Source organism: Ambystoma mexicanum, chromosome 4q, assembly GCF_040938575.1.
Source record: "Ambystoma mexicanum isolate Mex_15411 chromosome 4q, UKY_AmexF1_1, whole genome shotgun sequence".
In the NCBI taxonomy this organism is placed as follows: Eukaryota; Metazoa; Chordata; class Amphibia; order Caudata; family Ambystomatidae; genus Ambystoma; species Ambystoma mexicanum.
In genome coordinates this window covers 450,645,808-450,670,370 of record NC_090928.1, presented here as the reverse complement: position 1 = coordinate 450,670,370, position 24,563 = coordinate 450,645,808, and the positions used below count along the sequence as shown (strand labels likewise).

Below are 24,563 nucleotides of genomic sequence, written 5' to 3'. Positions count from 1 at the left end.
TAAAAACGTAAATAAAAAAATTAAAAATTAAAAATTCGACATTTTTGTTTTCGACATTATTTTTTCGACATTATTGTAATTTGACATTTTTATTCTCGATATTATGACTGCACACCCTCTGGTGGGGGGAGGGGCAGGACAGGCTTGCCCTTCATGCACAGTTTTGGCGTGCAAGGTTTGCAGACCCCTGGATACTCTGTAGTATCCACAGACTACCGGTTCCTCCCTCCCCTCCACACAGTTGGTACAGCAACTCTGCTGGCGGAAATTTGGTCGCTCGTAGAGAGCCAGGCAGTCGAAGAGGTCCCAGCCCCACAGAGGGGCTTGGGCTTCTATTCCAGGATTGTTGCCATACACAAGGAGAACCAGGCTGGCCTGAGAGTTGTGTTGGACCTCTCTACCTTGAACCTTTCCCTCCCTCTTCAAAAGTTCAGGATAGTTACCCCAGCGCTTATTGCGGAGATACTGTGCAGGGGAGACTGGATGTGCTCTCTGGATCTGAAGGACGCGTACCTACACGTCCCGATTTGGCAGCCCCATCAGTCCTTTCTGAGGTTCAGCATCATGGTCTTTCATTTCCAATACAGTGGTCTATCCATTGGCCTCAATTCAGCCCCCAGGGTCTTTACCAGGCTCATGAATGCGGTGGCAGCCCTGCTCAGGGCCCAAGGTCACCATGTCTACCCGTACCTAGAGGACTGGCTCGTCTGGGCGAGTTCCCCAGAGGCGGTCAACCACACCTTTTCCGCCCTCATGAATACAGTGCACATGTTGGGATTTTCCATAATTCTCAAGAAATCACAGCTGGAGCCCACGCAGAACCTAATGTTCCTGGGCCTCATCTGGGATACGAGCACCGAGAGAGTCTTTCCCTCAGAGGACAAGATCACAGCCATCAAGAAGGGCTAAGGTCATTTTCTCAGCAGAGCAGACACCTCAGCATGGTGGTACCAACACATTTTGGGTATCATGGCGTGCCACACAGAAGGCTCAAAATGAGACGATTGCAGCTGCACTTTGCAGCCTCCTGGAAGCAGGAGTGCGGTTTCCAGTGGAACTTGTCAGCATTCCTCCATTTATCCACTAGGACCTCATCTGGTGGAGCGCAGACTGCAACCTGAAGAGAGGGAGGCCTTTCCGCCCTCCGCCCCCGCAGGTTACCATCACCACTGACCCATCCTTGTAAGGCTGGGGAGCCACACTGGACAGTCACAGCGTCCACAGAGTGTGGTCTCTCCAGGAACAGGAGGCCCATATCAATTGGCTGGAGCTGAAGGCTATCTGGCTTGCTCTCAAGGCCTTCCTCCCATGATTAGGGGCAGGGTGATCCCCATCCAAACGGACAATTCCACCAGCATGTACTACATCAACAAGCAGGGTGGTACCAGGTCTCCGCCCCTATGCTCCTTGGCAGTCCACATCTGTGAATGGGCTCTGGGGAACATTATGCACATAAGGGCTATCCACCTCCTGGGGGAGTCCAACTTGGAGGCAGACAGACTCAGCAGACTAGGTGCAGACAACTATGAGTGGCAGTTGAACTAACAGGTCCTTCAGGGGATCTTCAACAGATGGGGTCATCCGCTGGTGGATCTCTTCGCCACCTGGTCTAACAGGAGGTGCCCCTAGTTTGCATCCTGGCAGAGACAGGGCTGGGGCTCTCTGGGCAACACCATGCAGATACAATGGGACAACATGAATGCATATGCCTTTCTTCCCACTCCCCTGGTTCGCAGGGTAATCTGCAAGATCAGGTAGGCCCGACATCTCCGGGTCATCCAGATAGCCCTGTGGTGGCCCGCGAGGCCATGGTTCTCGGAACTACTCAGCCTGTCAGAGCAGGCCCCGGGAAACACCTTCCGCTGTGCCCAGCTCACATATTCTCACCACAGCAGGGGGGCACAGTGATCCACCACACTCCCCAGAAGCTAGCCCTCGCAGCGTGGTTTCTGAACAGGTCACGCTAAGGCTCCTACATTTGTCTCAGGCCAACCTAGGCATGATACAGTGCACCAGGAGTGGTGCTACCAGGAGCCAGTACAAAAGCAAGTGTACTAGGTTCTGCCACTGGGCTTCGTCAAAGGAGGTTGGTCCATTGACCTGCACTCTGGACGACGTCCTATCCTTCTCTGCACACCTTGCTCACTTGGGTGTGCAGTTGGACACTTGTCGCACCTACTTGACGGCAATCGGAGCCTACCGGAATTCGGAGATGCGGATACTTTCTTCCTCCAATCTGGTGGTTAAAAGACATCTGGCAGGCCTCACCAGCCTCTACCCGCCTATTAAAAAACCACACCCGGTGTGGGACCTTAACCTAGTCTTGGGCACCATGGCTCATAAACCTTTCGAGCCCATGGCGTCCACGTACTTCAAGTTAGTCACTCTTAAGACAGCTCTACTGGTGGGCCTTACATCTGCACGCATGGTCAGTGAAATCCAGGCACTAGTGGCCTCTGAGCCTTACACTACTTTTCATAAGGGCAAGGTGGTGCTTAGGACGCACCCCGCATTCTTACCAAAGGTTGTCTCATCCTTCCACCTGAATGAGGAGATAGTGTTACCAACCTTCTTTACAGACCCTAAGGATGATGCTCAGAGGGTTCTGCACTGTGTAGATGTCATGCAAGCTCTATAATTCTACCTTGACAGGACTAAAGACTTACGCAAGTCGGAGGCTCTTTTTGGCACCTTTGGTGGGTCAAGGCCAGGCTACTAAGCATGTAAAGGCATACATAGCAAGATGGATGGTTGCGGCCATCAAGGAGACATATGAGGGGTAGCACAGACCGCTTCCCGCGAATATGCATGCCCACGCTATCAGAGCCAAGGCGACAGCTGTGGCTTTTCAAAGACATGTTCCGTGGCAGGTCATGAGCAGGGCAGCTACCTGGGCTACCCCTTCGGCCTTTTGCAAACACTACCGTTTGGATGCCAGCTCGAGGTCCGACGCAGCATTTGGGAAGGGCAGTGCTAAGGAACCTGTTTGCTTAGGAGGGTCACCTCTCCACCCTGGGGCTACATTCAGTTGTAATCACCCATGCAGTATGGAGGAAAGGGCACAGGGACATGGGAGTAATTATAAGTTACTCACCGTAGTGACTAACGTACTCCTAGTCCATAGTCCCCTTTCCTCCAAACGTTCCACCATCCTCCCCCTTAATAAAACTGGTGTCATTAGGCAATGTTAATATTGTCGACTCGTCAATGGGGACTGAAGACTGGCACCGGTGGGCGGTGTCAGGGGAGTGCACGCTCCCAGGGTCGCTCCCAGGGTCGTGCCCTGCACGCATCTAAATTTAAAGGGGAAGAAGATTTTTTCTGGTGAAAAAGGTTCCGTCTCCCGTCCCTAGCGATGGACGCCCATGCAGTATGGAGGAAAGGGGACTATGGACTAGGAGTACGTTAGTCACTATGGTGAGTAACTTATAATTTCTCACAGCAGTCTAAGTGTTGGTTTCTTAAGAGAAAGGGAGAGTTGTGGTAGCTTTAGCATAAATGCTTTAGCTGAAGTCTCGCTAAAATGTGTGTAAACAAGTTACATGCCCTAACAACACAGCAAGAAAGTGAGTCACAAAATGAAGCTACCATTTAAAGCTGAATTTATATCCATGTGCTCTACTAGTTTAACATGCAAAAAAGAGGGTTTGCATTCTGGGACTTCTTGTCTTCCATCCAGGATGTGGCAGATACAGCTACAAATATACTCTGGTGGCGTAACACCTTTATATAAGGCTTTACATATTGTTGGGTTGCTTAGGAGCTTTGTGTACCTTGCAAATACACTCTATACAACTGTATTGTCTGCAGCAGTGGTTATTGTGTGCGCCCGGTTGTTCGTGTAGTCTGTTGTGTCTGGAACAGCAGTGTTTAAGGAAAGTTTTCTTCAAATACCTGTTGCGGGTTGGTGTGATGTTTAAGGAAATGTAGTGAAGACAAGTGGGTCTTCAGGTGGTGTACGTTGTATGGTGCATACCTGTGTTTCGATGTTGGAATTATGTGTCAATATATGTCGTGGGTTAGGGTGGTTAATGGAATGATTACAGTGTGTTTGTTATTACTCTACTTTGCTCGGCAGACATCCCAACAGCTGGGGACAGCCTTTTTCACTTTGGAAACATCACAATAGGTCACATTTATTTGTCTACATCCCTGAAAACAAATTCTCCAGCCTTTATGCCTTGTTATGCTAAACTGTGCAATTTTAGGCTGTCATGCATTGCATTAAGCCATGGCGCAACGTCAGGGCCCACAATTTGCAGTCAGGTGATATGATATGTCACTTATAACGCGCCTGTACACAAGTGTTTCTAAGAGTCAGAAGTTGCTCTGGACTCATTTCTGACACCTCAGAGACTACGACCGTAGCAACAATCCAGCTTAAATAGGATTATATTACAGTGCTGCTGGACATGCACAATGAACTAGCAGCTGACAAAGCCAACAACACACCACATCGCAAACACAGCATTACCATACTGGCAATTACCAATACAAATAGGCATTTAGTTCTTCAATCCTATCAATGTTACCGGCAGTGTCAGTGGCCTAATGTGATTTAAATTGCACTATTTGGTTCAATCCAATCTTGATCCTAGTTCCAACAAACATTCCTTAGGGGGAGAATGCCCTCCCCCAACACAGTCTTTAAGTGTGAAATGCTAAATGTTTTAAATCATATTGTGAGTTCCTGTTCCACTATATTCTGGGAAGGTGGCACAAGGCCTGAACCACACCCGGAGGTCATAGGTTTTCTATCCGAGCAGGTTGCTCAATTCTTGAATTTTTTTTTATAGCAAAGAGTGCCACTGAGTTTAGTAATAGACACCCTTCATCCGCAGCAATGCATGTGCTGTACTGTATTAATGCTCATTCTAAATGTTGCTATTTCTGCTTAAGGTCCTACATGGACGAAAAGAAAAATGAACCATACACTTGCCCTATTGATTCTACCCAGACTGAGGAGTTATTGGCAGAATTTGAGCCAATTTTACAACTGCAAATCAAAAAGAAAAAACAGCTTCACTTTCACTTTAAAACTGTATTTCTCCTCTAAACCAATCACTGTCCTCTGGGTCATACTGCCCTCATACAGTGACAGTCCTCTCCCTAAACCCTGCCTCTGGCAGCCAACTTCTGATTTTTATTGCACGCTCTTCAGTGTTGGGAGTGTCCTTGGATATTCTATCGACTCACCACACCTTGGTATCGGAGATCGAGATGAGAATACCACCGGCGCCGGTACCTGTGGTCCTCCAGGTCCCCGGTCAGCCTCCGGTGAAGAAAAGAAAGCGTCATCTGACGCCCCCATATCAACCACCTCCACTGTGTCGGGACCCAACTCCCCCAGCAGACCCAGACATGGGTACGAGAACAGATACGGCCACGACTAAGACATTGTTGCAGCGGATGGTGAGTTGCCACATTTGGATGCCCCACATATGGTTTCCCCACTGGACGAAGTGAGTGTGTTCCATTCCATGATCGCCAGGTCCTCCGAGCTAAGCTGGTGCCTGAGGAAACCAAGGAGGAGGGCTTATTGTATCAAAGGCGAGAGGCCAAGAGGAAGACGGTCATGGCGGTGCCTTTTCTGAACGATATTTGGGAAGAGGGCCTACCCCTCATGAAGAACCCTTCCACATTTCCAGCCAAGCGGAATAGGCTCGAAAAGAAGTATAGGGTGCCGGACTCTGCACCCAAATGCCTGAGGTTGCAACCATCGCCGGACTCGAGTTCCCTCTCCTGCTACGAGCCATCACACACTCGGACAGTGCCAATGGAAGATGATAGTCATCGCCCTGGTATTTGGTATCCGGACCTTCTCAGCTCATCAGAGGCACCTCCAGTCAAGTTGCTGTTGGTCCTGGATCTGCTCACCAGGGAGGGAGGCGCAATCCTTCATCACGAACCAGGATCGCCGAACCTGAAGGCTTGGCTCCTGCAGCCTTAGAGTTTGGAGGTTATGAGTTGCCAGCGGACTGCAGAGAGGTCATCGCCAAGGCCAGGGCGTCATCAACTTTGACATGCTATTGCCATAAGTGTAAGCAAGTAAGCTACATGGTGCCGGTCACAGAAGATTACCCCTCTGTGGGTCACTGCTCCTCAGGTCCTTCCATACTTGCTGTACTTGGCAAAGGCTGGGCTGGCTCACGCATCCATCAATGTACATCTGGCGGCCATCTCCTACTACACCAGATCCCCAGGGAGATCGTTGCTGTGGTCCCACAGACTCGTCAAGGAGTTTCTCAAAGGCTTTTTCCGATCCTTCCCGTCAGTGAAGACTCCTGCCCAGGCATGGGAACTCAACTTGGTTCTGACGAGGCTCATAGGGGGCCCCTGCGAGCCTTTGCATCAGGCCCCACTCAAGTTTCTCTCATGGAAGACAGCTTTCCTTTGTGGCCATCACATCTGCCAGGCATATAGGTGAGAGCCAGGCCCTATCCTGCAAGCAACCGTACCTGACTTTCCTCGAATCCAGGGTAGTACTGCGAATGCACCCCTCTTTCATGGCGAAGGTTCAGTCGGTATTCCACCTCAACGAGCCTTTGGTGTTGCGTGTTTTCTTCCCGAAACCTTTCTCGCCAGCAGAGAGGGTTTTGCGCTCGCTGGACATTACTCTTCCCCTGAAGTTCTACGTGACACACATGAAGAATTTTCAGAAGACGTCACAATTGTTTGTGAACTTTGGTCCTGTGAACCATGGAAAGGCCTTGTCCAAGGCTTCCATTTCAAGATGGCTCTCCGGCTGCATCATGCACTGCTGTTGGTTGGCGAACCCTCAGTTGCCTGGCAGTCCGAGAGACTATTCCACCAGAGCGATCGCTGCAACGACGGCATTCCTGTCTGGTGTGACCCTGCTGGATATCTGCAGGGCTGCTACGTGGAGGTCCACCCAAACTTCAAATCGCAGCATATCCACTTTGGGACCAGCTTCAGCGGCGAACCCGATGGACTTGGGCTTGCAGATCTTGGGCTTATCTTGGGCCCCCACAAATGAGGCGCCCTCAAAGGACTTGGTAGGCGGCTCCTCGGACCGGCCGGTCCTGGACGAGGCATGACCCTGCTCAGAGCACCGGTCGGAGGCCTTGCTGTTAAGCCATGCCGCCAACCTACCATGCCTGTTCTTCGTCGTTTTCTTAGAGAAACCGAGACATATCTCGCACTCTACTTCCTTATGGTCCGGGTAAAGGCAGTAGTGGCATTGTAGGTGCTTGTCCTGCACTTGCACTTTCAGAACACTCAAAAGACATAGGTTTGTCTTCCCCTTCCCACTATCTTCTTTGGTTTATTTATTTAATTCATGAAGTTCTACTGCGTCAACAGGGATTCCAGGGAGGAGTCCAGAGTAGCTGATTGCTTGATGTGAATCTGTTCCAGAGGTAAGAGTTAATTGCTTCTGTTGAGCTTTGCCACCTCGCATGGTTGTGTAAGGTTGTACTGCTGTGTATTGGTTATTCATGAGCATGTGAATCCATGCCAGACCCCAAGCTGTTGAAGGTTTAAGTTACTTACCTGTAACTATTGTTCTCCAGCTTGGGTCTGGCATGGATTCACATGCAAACCCTCGCTCTGGCCCCTCTGCGTCTCTTCTTGGGCATACTGCCACTTTACGTGCTTACCAAATCTGACGATGGCTACCAGAGGCGGGGGCTTAGGTAGAGGATGCCATTGGATGTGGGCAGTATGACCCAGAGAACAGTGATTGGTTTAGAGGAGAAATACAGTTTGAAAGTGAAACTGCTTTTTCTTTTACAGAGGATTCCCAGCCTGACAATGGGGAATCCATGCCAGACCCATGCTGGAGAACAATAATTACAGGTAAGTAACTTAAACCTTATCACACATAATTTTCTGTAGTGTAGTGATACAATGTGTCCAGGCTCGGACTAGCCAATAGGGCAGTGCCCGAAGTGCCAGCCCATGATTCGAGTATGGGCCAGTTTTCTTGGCCACAGTGGGCCACATTTTGGGCCAGAGAGAGCCGGTTTCATAAGTGACTGCACTCATTTTAACCATTGTTACTAAGCAAATATGTTCTCAAATGCATTATTTACAACATATGTTACCGAAAACATTCCCCTTGATACCATTCAAACAGTCTGTTCTGGGTAGTAATTATAAAGTGTGATTGTGGGCCACTTTTTCTTTGGTGCCTGTGTTTTCTTTCAAGCAGTAAGTGGCATCAGCTGAACAATGTCCGATTTACAGCTATCAATCTATCCTTGTTACTTTATAACATTTGCTGCACAATGGCAGATTGATTCTAAAATGTCTCCCCGCTTCCGCCCTGGTGTCACTTTGTTCGCCAATTAGAATATTTAAATATAATGAATTGCAATTCTCCCAAGGTACCACTGATGATTGCCTCAATGTTTTGAAAAGAAATTCGTGAACAATACCACTTCTTTATCTGAGAATTACGACAGCCAACAATATATTTTTGCTTCACTCGCTCCTGTGCTCTGCCGGGTGAAGGCACAGGACCAGTTAGTATGTCTTCCTGGATGGGATAATAGGCACGTTTCAGCATTAGCCCCACAGTTTGATCCCACCATCAAATTCCTGTCGGCTGGAACATTGCAGTTTGGCGTTCTATATACTTTCCTTTCCCTTATCATACCAATAGCCGTGCACAAAAGCAGGCAATTATACTACTTAAAATATGGATGATCACTTAATTACTGTTCAAAAGCAGATTGTCATCTAAAAATCACATTTATGCGGCTCCATTTATTTGATGTTTTTCAATGTGTTTATCAGCTTAGCATGGTTCTTCCCCAGTATCCCACACAAAGATGAAATGGCTAATTGTACCATCTAGTTGCTGGTCAGAAGCCCCTGTCTAATTCCCTTTGGGTCGGAAATCCAATCCCAGACGGAACAAGTCAGGGTTGAACCTTTATTTCTCCCACTAGACTTGGTTCTTACAGTTTTGTTTTTTTATTATTTGTTCATGGTTCATTACAATAGTAGAACCTTTACAAAAAACACTTATTTACATAACCAATTAAAACAAAGCTTCAATTAACACATTACGTAACACAAATATATACAGTTCAAGAGAAACACAAATAACAGAGACATAAAATCAATTGCTGTCATGTAGTACTAGTTCCTTTTCTATGTGTTTACAAAGGGAGACTAGAACGTATATTAGTGGCTTGTGACTACCTTGCATCATTCTTACCCATAAAGAGTTAAGGCAGTCGTCATATTCTACATTTACAAATGTAATCAATAAAAGAGTTCTCTTTGCTATAAAATGAGGACAATATAAAATCAAATGTTTCATCGTCTCCCTTGGTTCTAAGCAAGTTGGAAAATGACATTTTTCGAGCGTTGGTGCATCTTTTTCTTCCAATATTTGGTCCTTTCACGTGTGTGGTATAAATTAAATTTGAACCACTGGAAGGCCCTTCTGAAATGATTAGAAGGAAATAAATCAATGTACTTATATCTAGGGATACGTTTCTTAGTTTGAGCGGAGTATTCTTTATGCATTTTATATTTCTCGATTTGTTCTAGAGTCATGCACCAATCTTGTTTGTAAAGTTTTTTCTTAGCATACCCTGGGTGAAAATGAACATCATCAACTATAAGATTTGCATCAATCAATAATGCCTGCATACTGTACCGATATTTAGTAATTGATGGAATGGTCGTCATTTCAAGGTTAGATTTCATATCATTATAAAGACGGTTAGTAGGGGAAAGCATATTCTTGCATAATTTAAAAGCTGTCTCCATTTCCAACGTGACGATAGAGCAACTAGCCCCAATTCATGTCTCATTATGGAATTCGGTAGCGTTAGAGGAAAGTGCATTGCAGATTTTATCAAGGTCCCTTGTAGACGGTCTAAACATGCGCTCATATCGCAAAGACAGATGTCAAGAGAGTATAGTAACACAGTTTCAATCTTGAGCGTAAGAAAATCAATAAAGGGTGCTAATGAAAATTTGCAATATTTTGCGTATATCATTTTCAGTTGCAAGAGTAAGGGTCTACTCTTACATTGTAAAAGACCAGACCAAGCATTAATCGAGTTATCTTCTGAAAGAAAGTATCCAAGATAGATCGTATTAGTAATCAGTGGGATCCCGGTCTTCATAAAATACCACTGATAGCGACTATTCTTTTCAAAGCATCCAAATCTCATAATGGCTGTTTTTGAAGGATTTGGAGATAAATTATGTGCACTTGCAAATTCCTCAAACAACTGTAACTTAACTTGAAGACCTGCCGGCGTAGGATCAAAAATAATTATATCATCGGCAAATGCAAGCCATTGGAGGCGCATAGTGCCAAACTTTACTGAAAATAGATTTTTAGCGCTCCAAGTATCATCAAGGTCAGACATGTACAGATTAAAAAAGGTTGCGGCAAGGTTGCATCCCTGTTTTAGCCCCAAGTATGTCTTTATGGGCTTGGTGGTACCCCGTCAGCTGTAATCTTTATCTTATACGAGGTATTTGTGTGAAGTTTGATAAACCAGTATAATAAAACGGGGGGAACTCCCATTTTTGACATTTTTGCCCAAAGAAGATTGCATACTACATTGTCAAATGCTGACGACATATCGATTAGTGCGATGTAGACAGGATAGGATTTTTTGGGTTTCGCACCAGCTATTACGTTTGCCATTATTGTAGCATTTAATGAAGTACTCGTAGCTTTGCAAAAGCCATTCTGAAATTTCTAGTAAAGACCGTGAGCCTCAATACATTTTTCCAGATAAAACAAGAGTAGAATTGCGAATAACTTCGCTTCAGTGTCAATCAGCGAGATGGGCCGATAGTTCGCCGGTAAAGAGGGGTCCCCTTTTTTAAAGATTGGGATGATGTTGGCAGTCCACCAAGAATCAGGGATGTTACCCAATCTAATTATGATAAGAAATTTCATTTTTAGGATTAAGGCCCACAGGTCCGGGTCGGACTTGTACACGCATGGGGGAAGCCCATCAGGGCCTGCTGATTTCGAGTAAGATAGTTTAGAGATAGCCCATTTGAGATCCTCAAGCGACCAGTGTAACCGGCGCATCTCGCTGTAGCATAGAGACACTTCAGGTTCATTGCTAAATCTGTTGGGAAGCTGAAATTTGGTTGACATGTAATCACACCATAAATGTTCTGAGATACAATTAGGCATCGATAGTGCTATATGATTATCAACATTTTTTATAGTACGCCAGATGGTTCTAGTGTCATGTCCACATATTGCTCAAATTAGGGAGCAGTTAGTTTTGTTGTATTTCAAAAGGCGCGCATGTGTTAAGTTCCGTTTATACGTGAAAAGTATGAATTTACGCAGAGTTAAATAGGTCGCTGTATCAAGACTTCTCATTCTAAGTTGCTTAAGGGCTCTGTTTTTTTCACGTTTAAAGGTTTTGCAAATGGGATCATAAGGGTGACAATGGACCTTATTTAGATATTTGGAACTAAAATGTAGCAGACCCCTTTTTATTATTACGGAGCATTGAGCTGCCATGTATGAGATCGATTTGGTTTTCGCAGATTTGATCATGTCAATGTGTGTGGAGACATAAACAACAAATTGTTTGCAGAGTCAAGGGCTCCATTTAAGCGATGTTTGATGGCAATGTACTTCAGGAAGTAGTAAGGAAGGATCAAGGTGTAAAAAGGAAGATTCTAATTTCAGAGCAATGGATAATTGGGCATGGTCACCATGCAGTATCGGACTAATACATAAAGGAGTGGAGAGTACTAAAATGTTATGCGTTAGAAATATAAAATCTATCATCGATACATTCGAGCCACGGTTCCATGTAAATTTGGGGCTTATGTCTTTTGTTTCTGCCATGTTCATGTCCCAGTCCTGAAAGTACGCTTTCCACTGAGCCCCTCTGATACGGGAAATTAGATTAAACTTATTGTCCCCTATCGGAAATCTTTTTCGGCAATCAGAGTTGAAATCACCTCCGATTATTATTTCAAGAGCTTGATGTTCATTCATTAAAGTTTCAAGACACTTGTCAATTTCGTCCAGTATGACATCAATTAATGTATTAGCACGGTTCCAATAAAGGGAAATTATGAGAAAAGTACGATATTTAGTTCTATTCATGATCAACAAAATCCCCAGGATGTTGGAAGATTCCCACACAAGTTTGGTTTGTGCTTTCAGGGAGTTATTAACTGCAATAGCGAGACCGCCAGTGGGACGACCCTGAGTGAGTCTTAAGGCAGGCGAACAATATACGCAAGAGTATTATTGTGGGATAATTTGCAGGAATAAGCATTTTAAACCATTTCATTAGATTATAGAATCCACATGAATTCCAGTAAAGAAACTTAATTTCATTAGCTTGCAATGCCTATGTCGTAGGATGAGAGGTTTGGAAAGCTAAAATTGAATTTAGCATCTAGTCAGGGAAAATCTTTAGAATTGGCAACTAAATTCAATAATCCATGAACTGCCGAATTGCCGTCACTGGCAACATTGCAAGTTAAAGTATTTGTGCCAAGATTAGCAGCAGCAGGTGGACAGGAAAATGCGAGAAACTCCTTCGTGGATTGTTCATCAGCATAGGCCGTTAAAATGAATCCTTGCTCTTTGATTTCAGCACGGCTGAACCAAAGGAATTTCATTATCAACTCCGAAGTAAGATAACATATGGCTCTGTAATTATTTGCGATTGCAAGTGATACTCTCAGGATATCTTCTGATTTTAGCATCCTTAATTGAGGAATTCGTGAAAACAGTGCCAGAAGAAATATGCGATTAATTCTAGAACGGCCAAGAGAGGCAGTACTTCCATCAAGACCGATTATGTGACTTTACTAGTTGATGGCTGTTTGTCAGTTGCTAATGCAGGAACCATAGATTCATTGAGAGAGAGTGCGTTTACAGACGAATCAGCTGTTTTATCACTTATATTTTTAGGCGAGAAGTTGTTCTCAGCACTAGGGCATGAGTCAGATGCCATAGCGTCGGATATCATTTCCACGGAAATTACGCCCTCTTGGATGGCTTTTCTCAGTAATACCAAAGTGGCAGCACGATTATTAATAGGTTGATTGTTAATAGGATCTTCGGGAAGGGCCCTGCTTATTCCTGGCCCATGTACGGATACAGGTTGATTGTCTGAAATGGAGGTAAGGGCACCAGACAGGTTCCCCATCTGGCAGGTTGCATTGCCAGTTATTGAAGGAACATGGTCATTCGATAGGATCCTGACTTTACTCCCACCATTAACAACAATTGGTCTATTATTATCGGGAGGACCAGATGGTTTAGCAGTAGCAGAAAATGGAGAAGGGTCATTCAAACATGCTTCACTGTATGATTTCTCTATGCAGTTGGTTCTTACAGTACACGTTGATGATTACTGGGTGAAACCGTGCGCAAGGCTTGCATTTCCAATACAGCCAAGCAGACACCAGTTGTAGTCACAAGCATAGACGGCAGATAGAACTTTACAAGAAAAACAACGCAAAACATCATGAATCTATTGCAAAAGAAAAAAATCCAATCATGATAATAAAGTAAGTCCTATGAAACAAAGTAAAATGTAAAAATGTCGAACATTACAAAAGGAAAACATTTTAACACCACATCGAAAATAAACACCAATCAATCAACAGAAAAGTAAGTCAAAAATGAGAAAATAAAAAAACAGGCAACACAAATGTCATCGGCAGACCTGATGCAATTCCTGGCCTCCAAAAGTGCATGATGAAAGTGTCCACTAACCATATACCCACGTTATTAACCCCTGTGGAATTTAATCACAGGATGACTTTCTGAGTTACAGTTAATGAACTAATGATCCATTCCCTTAGGAGCCCCCAACACTGCCGAACTGAGGATCTGCCGCGTCAATAAGAACTGTGGAAGCGTCAGAGGAGGAGACGAAATATTTCTGCTCTGTGACAAAGTCCAGAAAGGTATAGTGATTGATCATCGCAGTGTCCCTCATATATTGTGGTATGGCGCATGACCGAATCGTTTTCTGCACTTTGCATATGTTTATTGCTTACATTGGGTTTTAACTCTCTAAGTTTGTTGCCCCGCTACTCGTCACCCTCTGTTTCCACGCTCTCACTCTCCCTCTTTCTATCTCTCGCTCTTTGTTGCCCCCCTGTTTCTATTTCTCAGTTTCTCTGCTTGTCTCCCTTTCTATTTGTGTCCGTCTCTATTTGCACTCATCTCTATGCTCTCCCTAAATTTGCTTTGTCTTTCTCCCTCCCTCACCAGTCTAAGTACACGCCCTGTTGCTCTTTCTCCACTGTCACCTACCCCACTCAGATTCCCACTCTTTCTCTCTCTTTACAAGTCCAATTTTTTAACCAAAGCTAACGACATCAAACAGAATGACCATTGCCAAAGCTAATAGGTCTGGCTATATGCAATCCCTCATGTATCAGAGACTCTAGAGGAATACACGAATGAATGGGTCACCCTAGAAAATCAAATGCATGTAAAACTACAAAACACATTCATTCACACTCTCCTGAGTAATTGGCTTAAAAGAAATATGTATTCATTTTATTTTCACATGCAATTTATATGGCATCTTTTTGTTTTAATGGGCTACTGCGACACAATGTCATAACAATACACTTGTTAAAAACAAACAACCTTTTTACAATCCTATCTTAATAATTCATCCATCCGCTTTACCTCTTCCCGTCTACTGCTTTTATCAAACATTCACTATTTACAGATTTAACACAGCATATTGTTGATGTCTCTGACCGCCCTCAATCGCCAGCTGCGCATATATTTTTCCTGTCATTCATACATTTATATTAATGTTTTGTTCTCACAAACAAACATTGTGTAAATAGTGAATGCGTTGATAAAGGCAGTAGATGGGAAGGAGTCAAGCGAATGAATGAAGATATTATTGTAAATAGATTGTTTGCGTTTAACAGGTGTATTGCATTGTGACATTTTGTCACACTTTAACACAAAATGGTGCCAATTGAATACAAATTAAATATATATATTTCTGAGGCTTGTGGAATCTGCTTAGATCACATGCTGTGCATAGGCCGACATCTAGTGGAAGCTGCGGAGTATTACAGTTTGTTTTTCGAAACTCGAAAATGGGCGTCGACACAGGCGTGCCAGTAATACTATCCCTAGTGTGACGTCCACTGTACCCAAGATCCCTCACGCGTCTAGGATCCTCAGTTTGTTTTTTTCCGCCATACTGGTCGGAAGCATCTTGCGGAGTCCCCTGGCCTTAGCCTTACTTTTGCTAATTATTGAAGTTTAAAATTATTTATTGACATCCTTCCCCACCCCAACGTCGACCCTCGACACTCGACGACGGCTGGAGAAGACATCAACCGTCGGCTGCTGCACGACGGATCTGGGCCTCGGAAGGCCGCTGGCCTCGGCCCGGGCCTAGTAGGCCGCTGGCCTCGGCCCTGCAAGTAGGGAGAGTGGGGTGTGGTACATACTCTTCACTCTTGGTATATAGGTACACCTTATATATTTCCAACACTTACCAGCCCGCTGCCTCAAGGTGCGTATGGAGGGTACCCCTTTCCAATTCTGCCCCAAGTGCAACCGCAAATACCCTTGGGTCGACAGGCACGCCACGTGCAATCTCTGCTTGCCGAGGGACCACCCCGAAGCGAACTGCAGAGCGTGTAGTAGGTTTAAGTCTAAGACACTTAAGGACCGTTCGACAAAGCGTTGGGCCCACCACGCCAGGCAGGCGGCCATGGCAGCGGAGGGCGCCTTCAGCGATGGCAGCGACGCCGTACTTTCGGACGGCGAGGGCATTACGGCGTCGAAAGACTGCCGAGCGCAGGTCCCCGACCTCGGAAGGTTGTCCGGCAGGGCGGCTATGGGGAAGACCCCCGGCGACGCAAGCGGTACACACACTAAGCACACCAAGTCCAACCGAGGCTCGACGACGTCGACTTCTCGGAAAGAGGCACAGATAGAACGGTCCGACTCGGTGTCCTCTGGGCGCTCTCGATCGAGATCGCCTCATGACGCAAGGCAATCATCCACTCTTGCCAAGAGTGCCTCGCTCCCTAGATTAAAGGAAGTTCTTCGTCGGAAGACGAAGACGATTTCCACCCCCAGGCCGCGCTCCAGGAGACCGAGGCCGCAGTTAACACCAGCGAGGCCCCACGCTCGAAACACACAGATACCTCTCCCGACCCTCGACGCCAGGCGTCGAAAGTCTCTGGGGCCTCCAAGGGGCAGGGAAAACATTTTTCCACGCACGGGGAGGGGGGGAAACAGCGGAAAGCACAGCCTTCCACTCCTGTAAGACCATCCTTCCACCCTAAGCAGACAGACAAACACAAATCTACTGGGACATTAACATCCAGCAAGGGTACCCTTGATAAGTCCTCTAAGTTGCCTACTAAAGTCATACCCTGTTCCAAGGAATGGTCCAGTGAAGACATAGACAGGGTCATGTCAAGGATATCTTCCTTAGCTGATTTTTATAACAAAAACCCAGAACATTTCCTTTCGTATGACCCTCAAGGGGCCACACCCTCAGGCTCCTCTGATCCTATCCCCCTAAGTAAAAAGGCCCGGTTCGAAAGACCTGAACCCTTCGAGGTGCAGCCTTACTCTACTCCATACTCTACTCCACACCCCAGATACCAAGGATAGCCTTTCCCTGAAGGGGACCAGGAGTTTAACATTATGGAGGAACAAACCGGGACTGAATACTATGCGGATGATGAGGACCTGGAGGAGGTAGAAGATGAGCAGGAAATTTACAGAGTAGATTCCCCGGTAGAGAGCGAAGCCCCAGTTACTGACTCGCCAGTTGATAACCAGCCCCTCCTTGATGAAGTTCTCGCTCGCGCAGCAGAACATTTTCACATTGACACCCACGGTGTACAGGAGGAAAGGGACTTCGCAGAAGAGTTAGTGGGAGAGAGGAGGCCGGTCGCTCAGACCATCCCTATCCTTAAATCCATCCAACGTAGAATAGATCCATCCCTGGTGAATCCCAACCTCACCAGAGCTGTCAACCCCAGAGTCGAAAAACTTTTTCGGGCAGCCCAGTCTGACCCTCTTTATATAAGAGGACATCTTAAACCAGACTCCCTAGTGGTTACCAACACTCGGAAGAGGGCTGGGACATCCTTATCGTCGTCAGAAGCTCCTCCCGACAAGGAGAGCAAAAAACTGTATGGGTTTGGCAGGAAGGTAGCCTCAACGTCCGCCTACCAAGCAAGGATTGCAAACTCCACCACCCTGTTGGCAAGTTACAACTGCCATCAATGGGAAGAGGTCGCGGCGCTCATAGCCTCTGCTCCTGAACCGTTAAAGGGCCAGTTGGCTCGGATCTCGGCAGAAGGGAGAGCCGTGTCTGGTTGCATATTAAAAGCAACTTTCGACGCCGCGGACAACGCAGGAAGATTGATAGCGGAAGGTACTGTTATCAAGAGACATGCGTGGTTACGGCAGTCGGGGTTCAAAACAGAAACCCAGGCTTCTTTAATAGACAAGCCGGTGGAACCCGATCTATTGTTTGGGAAAGCGGTCGAAGACGCACTTAAGAATGCCAAGGACGAATACGAGACTCTCAAATCCCTTGGCCAGCTTACCAACAAACCCCCTAACCAGAGGGGGAACAGTAATTTTCGTCGCCCACGCGGCCAAAATTCACAAAGAGGCAACTATGCCCAAGGACAGGGTACACAATGGAACAACAACCAGCAGTCTACCCAAAGTTACGGCAGGGGTAACAAGAGAGGTCGTGGAAGAGGCAGAGGCAGCCCCAACAAGGGAGGTGGCACGCCTCCACCAAAGCAGTGACGCTCAGTTCAGGGTCCCTTCTCACGCAACCCCAGTAGGGGGACGCATTTCCAACTTCACCCAGGCTTGGGAAGGGATCACCTCAGACAGATGGGTGCTGTCAACAGTGTTCACTGGATATTGTATAGAATTACTGCAGCGTCCCCAGAACCACCCTCCACGACAAAGAATACACTCCTTAGAACATCAGAAGATCCTTCTCGAGGAGATCGCCATTCTGCTAGAAAAGGACGCGATAGAACTCGTCCCAGGACACCAGGTAAACAAGGGTATCTATTCAACTTACTTCCTTGTGCCAAAGAAAGATTTGACAATGCGCCCAGTATTGGACTTACGGCCTGCCAACAAGTATGTCAAGCCCCAAAAATTCCGTATGACCAGGCTACAAGAGGTAATCCCCCTCCTAAAAAAGGGGGATTACATGGCAACCTTGGATATGAAAGATGCTTATTTTCATATTTCCATGCTCCCAGCGCACAGAAAATACTTGCGCTTCAAGGTGGACAGTCGCCACTACCAATTCAAGGTACTGCCCTTCGGGATAGCTTCAGCACCAAGGGCATTCACCAAGGTACTGGCGGTGGCAGCTGCACACCTACGCAGGGAGGCAATCCCAGTGTACCCTTATCTGGACGACTGGCTCATAACGGGGGAAACCCCAGGAATTTGCAGGTCAAACATTCAGAGGACTATCGACCTCCTCCACGAATTAGGCTTCTCTATCAACGAGAAGAAGTCAAGTCTGGTGCCAAGCACCTCAAAACAGTTCCTAGGAGCAATCCTAGATACTCAGAAAGGGTTGACCTTCCCTTCGGAAGAGAGAATTCGGAATATACTACTGCAAATTCCACATTATCAGTCAGGTCAACAAATAACGGTACGCAAAGCAATGCGGTTACTGGGCATGATGGCGTCATGCATTTACCTGGTCCCCCACGCGCGTCTGCGCATGCGTCCCATGCAGGAATGGTTGGCGAAACAGTGGGCTCAGGCAAGTGGTCAGTGGGACGATCTAGTGGTCGTTTCGCCAACACTCGTACAGAGCTTACACTGGTGGACAAGAGAGAATCTCGCAAGGGGAAAACCCTTTTACGATCCCGAAGTACAGGCAGTGGTGACTACAGATGCATGCCTGACTGGGTGGGGAGCTCACCATCTCCACCACACAGCTCAGGGTCTCTGGTCTCACTCAGTAGCCAAGAACCACATCAACCTGCTAGAGCTTCTGGCAGTATTCCGAGCGCTTCGGGCGTTCGAGCCCCATCTGCTAAACTTGTCGGTGCAGATCCGGACGGACAGCACGACAGCCATGTTCTATCTGAACAAACAAGGAGGAACTCGTTCGCCAAATCTGTCCAAGCTTGCCCAGAAAATCTGGATATGGGCACTCAGACGGAACATCTTCCTGTCATCACAACATGTTCCAGGGGAGCTCAATTCCCTAGCGGATGCCCTAAGCAGAGACTCCCTCCCAGAAGAACACGAATGGGTCCTTCACAGAGATATCGTAGAAGATCTCTTCTCTCATTGGGGTTTCCCCACTATAGACCTATTCGCCACAAGCGAAAACAAACAATGCCCAGGATTTGCATCCAGGTTCCCCCAGCCAGACTCCCAAGGGAACGCCCTGTGGATGAACTGGTCAGGGATGTTTGCGTACGCTTTTCCACCAACTCCTCTCATCAGGAAGGTGGTGTACAAGATGAACAAGGAATCGATGACGCTCATCCTAGTTGCTCCCATGTGGGTGAGACAACCATGGTTTCCACGCCTACGCAGGATGGCGGTGTGCGAGCCCATCAAACTCCCAGCCTGGTACAACCTACTGTCCCAGCAACAAGGTCAAACAGTGCACCAGGAACCCAACTCAATGAACCTGGCAGCATGGCTCCTGAGGTCATAGAGTTTGGGCATCTCAATTTACCACAGAGGTGTATGGACATCCTAAAAGAATCCAGGAAACCAAACACAAGGCACTGTTACTTTGACAAGTGGAAGAGATTCGTTATTTGGTGCCAGAACAAACAAATCAACGCAGTTGATTGCACTCCTTCCAACGTTGTAACATACATGCTCCACCTGCTGGACGCAGGTTTGGTTTTTAACTCTCTGAAGGTACACCTGGCAGCCCTCTCGGCTTACACCACATCCCATAACAAAGTATTGTGGTGGAAAGTACCAGTAGTTAAAGCCTTCATGGAAGGAGTAAAGAGACTTCACCCTCCTATTTCGAACCCACCGCCAGGATGGGACCTCAATGTGGTGCTAGCTAAGCTCATGGGCCCCCCTTTCGAACCCATGCATAAAAGTAGTCTCAAACACCTGACTTATAAAACAGCCTTCTTAGTAGCCATTACCTCTATAAGAAGGGTCAGTGAAATTCAGGCTCTGTCAGTGCAGGATCCTTTCTTTACTATCCACAAAGACAAACTGGTTTTACGCACACACCCTAGGTTCTCACCTAAATTTATATCTAAGTTCCATGTAAACCAGTCCATCGAGCTTCCGGCTTTCTTCCAGAACCCGCAAAGCTCAGCTGAGGTGAAACTACACACCCTTGATGTGCGTAGGGCGGTCCTCTACTATGTAAATAAAACCAGACCGCTAAGGAAAACAGATCAACTGTTTGTCTCCGTAGCTACAAGCAGAGAGGGGGATCGCGTCTCTAAAGGCGCGATCTCGAAGTGGATTATCAACTGTATACAGCTGTGTTACTCTCTTTCTGAAAAAACTCTGCCTTTTACGCCAAGGGCCCATTCTACTAGAGGCATTGGGGCCACTCTGGCTTTCATTGCAAATGTTCCCCTCGACACCATTTGCAAAGCAGCTACTTGGAGCTCTATTCACACTTTTACTCAGCATTACTGCATTGACACTCATTCCAAGACAGATACACAAGTGGGACAAGCGGTTCTAAGACACCTGTTTGCTCATGACCCTTCTCACATCCCACCTCCTTCTTCTGGTACTGCTCGCTAATCTATGCACAGCATGTGATCTAAGCAGATTCCACAAGCCTCAGAAGGGATACATTACTCACCGTAATCGTATTTCTGATGCTTGTATCTGCTTAGATTCACATGCGACCCACCCTTCCTCCCCTCCGAGAGAAGGCGCATGATTGCTTGTAGTCTTACTTTTCTGTCTATCTGCTTGGATTATCTGTACTCACGCTACTCCTCATGCCAGAAAAAATACAATCTGAGGATCCTAGACGCGTGAGGGATCTTGGGTACAGTGGACGTCACACTAGGGATAGTATTACTGGCACCCCTGTGTCGACGACCATTTTCGAGTTTCGAAAAACAAACTGTAATACTCCGCAGCTTCCACTAGATGTCGGCCTATGCACAGCATGTGAATCTAAGCAGATACAAGCATCAGAAATACGATTACGGTGAGTAATGTATCCCATATATATATATATATATATATTTTTTTTTTTTTTTTTTTTCAAGCCAAACACGTTGGAGAGTGAATGCATGGGTCTTGTAGTTCTGGCGTTATATAATAGCACTCACAATCATATATGCCTAGCTACAGCCATCATAAGCCCAGGGACAGCCTCATATGCAGAAGTGCTGCCCTCCAATGCTAGATGCAGGCTCATATGGTGAGGTACTGCCATCATAGGATGGGTACTGCCAAATGCAACTGTCTGCACTCAGCGTATGCCTAGCTCTTGCATTGTGTGGCCCTTTTATGTAAATGTAACATTTCCTTGCCACATACTTGAGTACTGGTGCTATAGTTTGCCTTCGAGGAATACTCTAAACTGGCAAAAATGAAAAGTGCTGGTAGAAATAGATAGATGGGAATCATTTATTAGGTGCAAAATAACGGAAACAATTCAATCTCAATTGGCACAACATCAATCATAAAGCAGCTGGGACAACATAAGGCCAACCGACACCAATAGCGCACCCAAATAACCAGCAGTCCAGATCATCACATCAGGCGGACAAGACTAGCCCAATTCATATGCGTGCTTTGGCCTGCTTTATAAACCCAGTACACTGTGTTTAACAGCACCTTGGATTAGCTGTCACTACACTGTTTTAAAATATTGGTAATTTCTGCCAAGCTTCACTTTCTTGGGAAGCTGCATCCTGTTAGCCACGTTACCCGTGTTTCTTTTTTTCAACAACAAACATGCATATCTGTCAGCTTTCACCCTTCTTCTCTCCTTGCTCTGTTAGATGACATCGAAGTACGTTTTTTTACCAGCGATTGGGAAGGCAAAGGAACGTTTTCGCAGGCAGATGTGCACCGGCAGGTTGCCGTCGTTTTTCGGACCCCAGCCTTTTTCAAGCCCATCGCTGAGCCCGTGACCGTGAAAATGCAGCTACGAAGACCATCTGACCAGGAGGTCAGCGAGCCAATGGAGTTCAGATATCTGCCAGACGAAAAAGGTACGACTTCAGAAGCATATATTGCTGTTTATAAAGTCGTTATACTTATGTTTATTGAGGGGTTGCATGGCGCATTCAATACTGTCCATATAATGGACTGTCTATGCGTGATAGCTCCTTTAAAAGTGATAATGTCAATTCAGTGACGCGCATTAGCAAAGCCAACAGTATTAGATTTTTTAGAGGGATGGACTAGGCATTTTCCAGACATAACCATAATGAAACTACCTGGCCATAAGATGGAATCAGCTGAAAAATGATGGGTAGCTGGGCATATGCTGTGCATACCTGGTAAATGCCTATCAAATACCTTTCAAGAACCATCACTGTTGGATTTGCCAATTAATGTTTTTAACAGAACGTCAGTGCAAGAAACAGATGTGAGGACTTCCACATTACTTATTAATAAAATGATGGAGGACACAAATATTGCTTATAAATAAAGGGCCCGATGCATGGACATTTTGCACGGTTCAAAGTGACTTTGCACTGCTGAAAAGTTGCTTTGCACGGACTTTGCACTGCAAAAATACACTTTGCACAGTTCCATGAATCAGGGTTTGTGTCGGCAGTGTAAAGTCTCTTTTCAGCAGTGCAAAGTCACTTGAAACCGTGCAAAAAATTCCATGAATCGGGCTGAAAGTGCCTAAAGGAACACTTAATTAAGGCATTTTTGTTACACGAGTAGCACATTTACAACTGCAATTAAGCCATTAACTCACAGAAGACTGCTTAGAAATAATAGCACTGGCTCTGCCTATTCAGTACAGTTTGATGTTACTCCTCGAGAGAGCTAGCTCAAAGTTGTCCAAGAAGGATGCGTTTGGCATGCAGGGAGACAGGTAGTGGGTGGGAATAGTTTTAGGGATTAACATGGCTATGGGCAATCAATGGGTGAGTAAGTCACCAACACCTACAAGCTGTGTATCCCTCTTCACGTCCCATCTCCCTCTTAGATGTGCTCCAATGCAGCAATTTCAGCTTATAGGTTGCACTTTATTTTAAAGTTTATTTTATTAGGCTTTTTGTTAATGCACAATTCAGGTAAACTGGAACTTCATCCTCACATCTGTTGCAATTTTATGTCGTATTTTTGCTCAAACTCTACAAATTATTAACCCCCTTCGCCCTGGCCCTTCTCCCCTGAGATGAAGCACAAGAGTCACGATTGTAGAGTTAGGGTTTCTCGCACATCAGCGAGGGGCCTGGTCTGGAGCGCCAACGTGAGTTACTTGTAGATGTTTAGGAAGGGAGCCCATTCCATTTCTCTGCTTAGGGAGAGTTCATGGAGAGCCCCTGTAATGTTCTCCATCTCGTACATTTCTCTAGCTGTCTGGGCCCAAGTTCTTTCTGACGGGAGGGCCTGTGATTTCCAGTTCGTCACTAGGCATACCCTGGCCGCTAGCAACAGAAAGTGTGGCATGTGTGGGAGCCGCGGCCATCGGCTCTCAAGCTCTTCCAGGCCGAATTGTACCAGTCTTGGGTCTCCAGGCCAGAACCTCCTTCCAAAGCGCCTGCACTTTCGGGCAGGACCACCACATGTGCCAGTAGTCTGCTTGGTTACGGCATCCCCTCCAACATCGGAGGCTTGCTTGTCTGAACATTTTGGAGAGGCGCTTGGGGTCATAGGGCCATCTGTGTAGAGGTTTTAAGCCATGCAGCTTGCTTTGCTCCGAGATGGAGGTTTTATGGGCCGATTTGCAAATACTTTTCCAGAGATGTTCGTTCATCGGGGGGCCCAGATCTTTCTCCCACCTCTTTTTAACGGCCTCATCTGATTTCCTCTAATTGCCTAGGAGGATCTTGTACAGCTGCGAGATGAGGCCCCCTGACGAAGTAGATTCAATGAGGGTCTTTTCTAATGATGTTAGATCCCTGTGCAGTTTGCGCTTCCATTTCGCGGCTATCAGGACTTCGTTCAGTTGTAGGAAATGGAAAGCTCCTAAAGGTTTGAGTTGTAGGCCCTCCTCCAATTCCTGGAGAGAGATGCAAGAGTCTCCTTTTAGCATCTGACCGATCATCTTCAGACCTGCCTCGAACCATCCCTGGAAACGCTATGGGCCCTTGAAATCGTTTCTAATTGAGGTCAGGGGGGCATATATGGCTCATGGGCGATGGCCAGGTCGTGAGGCCTTTCTTTTCCACTCTGTTCCACCAGAGCCTCAGGAGCAGGCCCACCACTCGCTGGTTGATGATTTTGGCAGGGAATGCTGACTTCGAGGCCCTTAGCCATTCCCTTACAGTTACTGGTCGCAGAAGATGATTTCTAATAGCCACCCATTACTTGTTTTTGTCCCCCCTCAGATGAGACACCAAGAGTCTGAATTGGCCGGCCCGGTAGTAAGTTTAGCAGTCTGGGAGACCCGCTCCTCCCTCCTCCTTGT

General features: G+C 46.4%; 1 protein-coding gene across 1 annotated transcript in view; it reads left to right on the top strand.

Moving 5' to 3' along the window:
* REL (REL proto-oncogene, NF-kB subunit) overlaps window positions 1–24,563 on the top strand; it is a 951,280-nt gene that overhangs the window by 842,061 nt on the left and 84,656 nt on the right. The window contains exons 7-8 of the mRNA XM_069608033.1: window positions 13,801–13,905; window positions 21,967–22,179. Of these exons, the coding sequence (XP_069464134.1) occupies window positions 13,801–13,905; window positions 21,967–22,179 (318 nt within the window). The remainder of the gene's footprint in view (window positions 1–13,800; window positions 13,906–21,966; window positions 22,180–24,563) is intronic.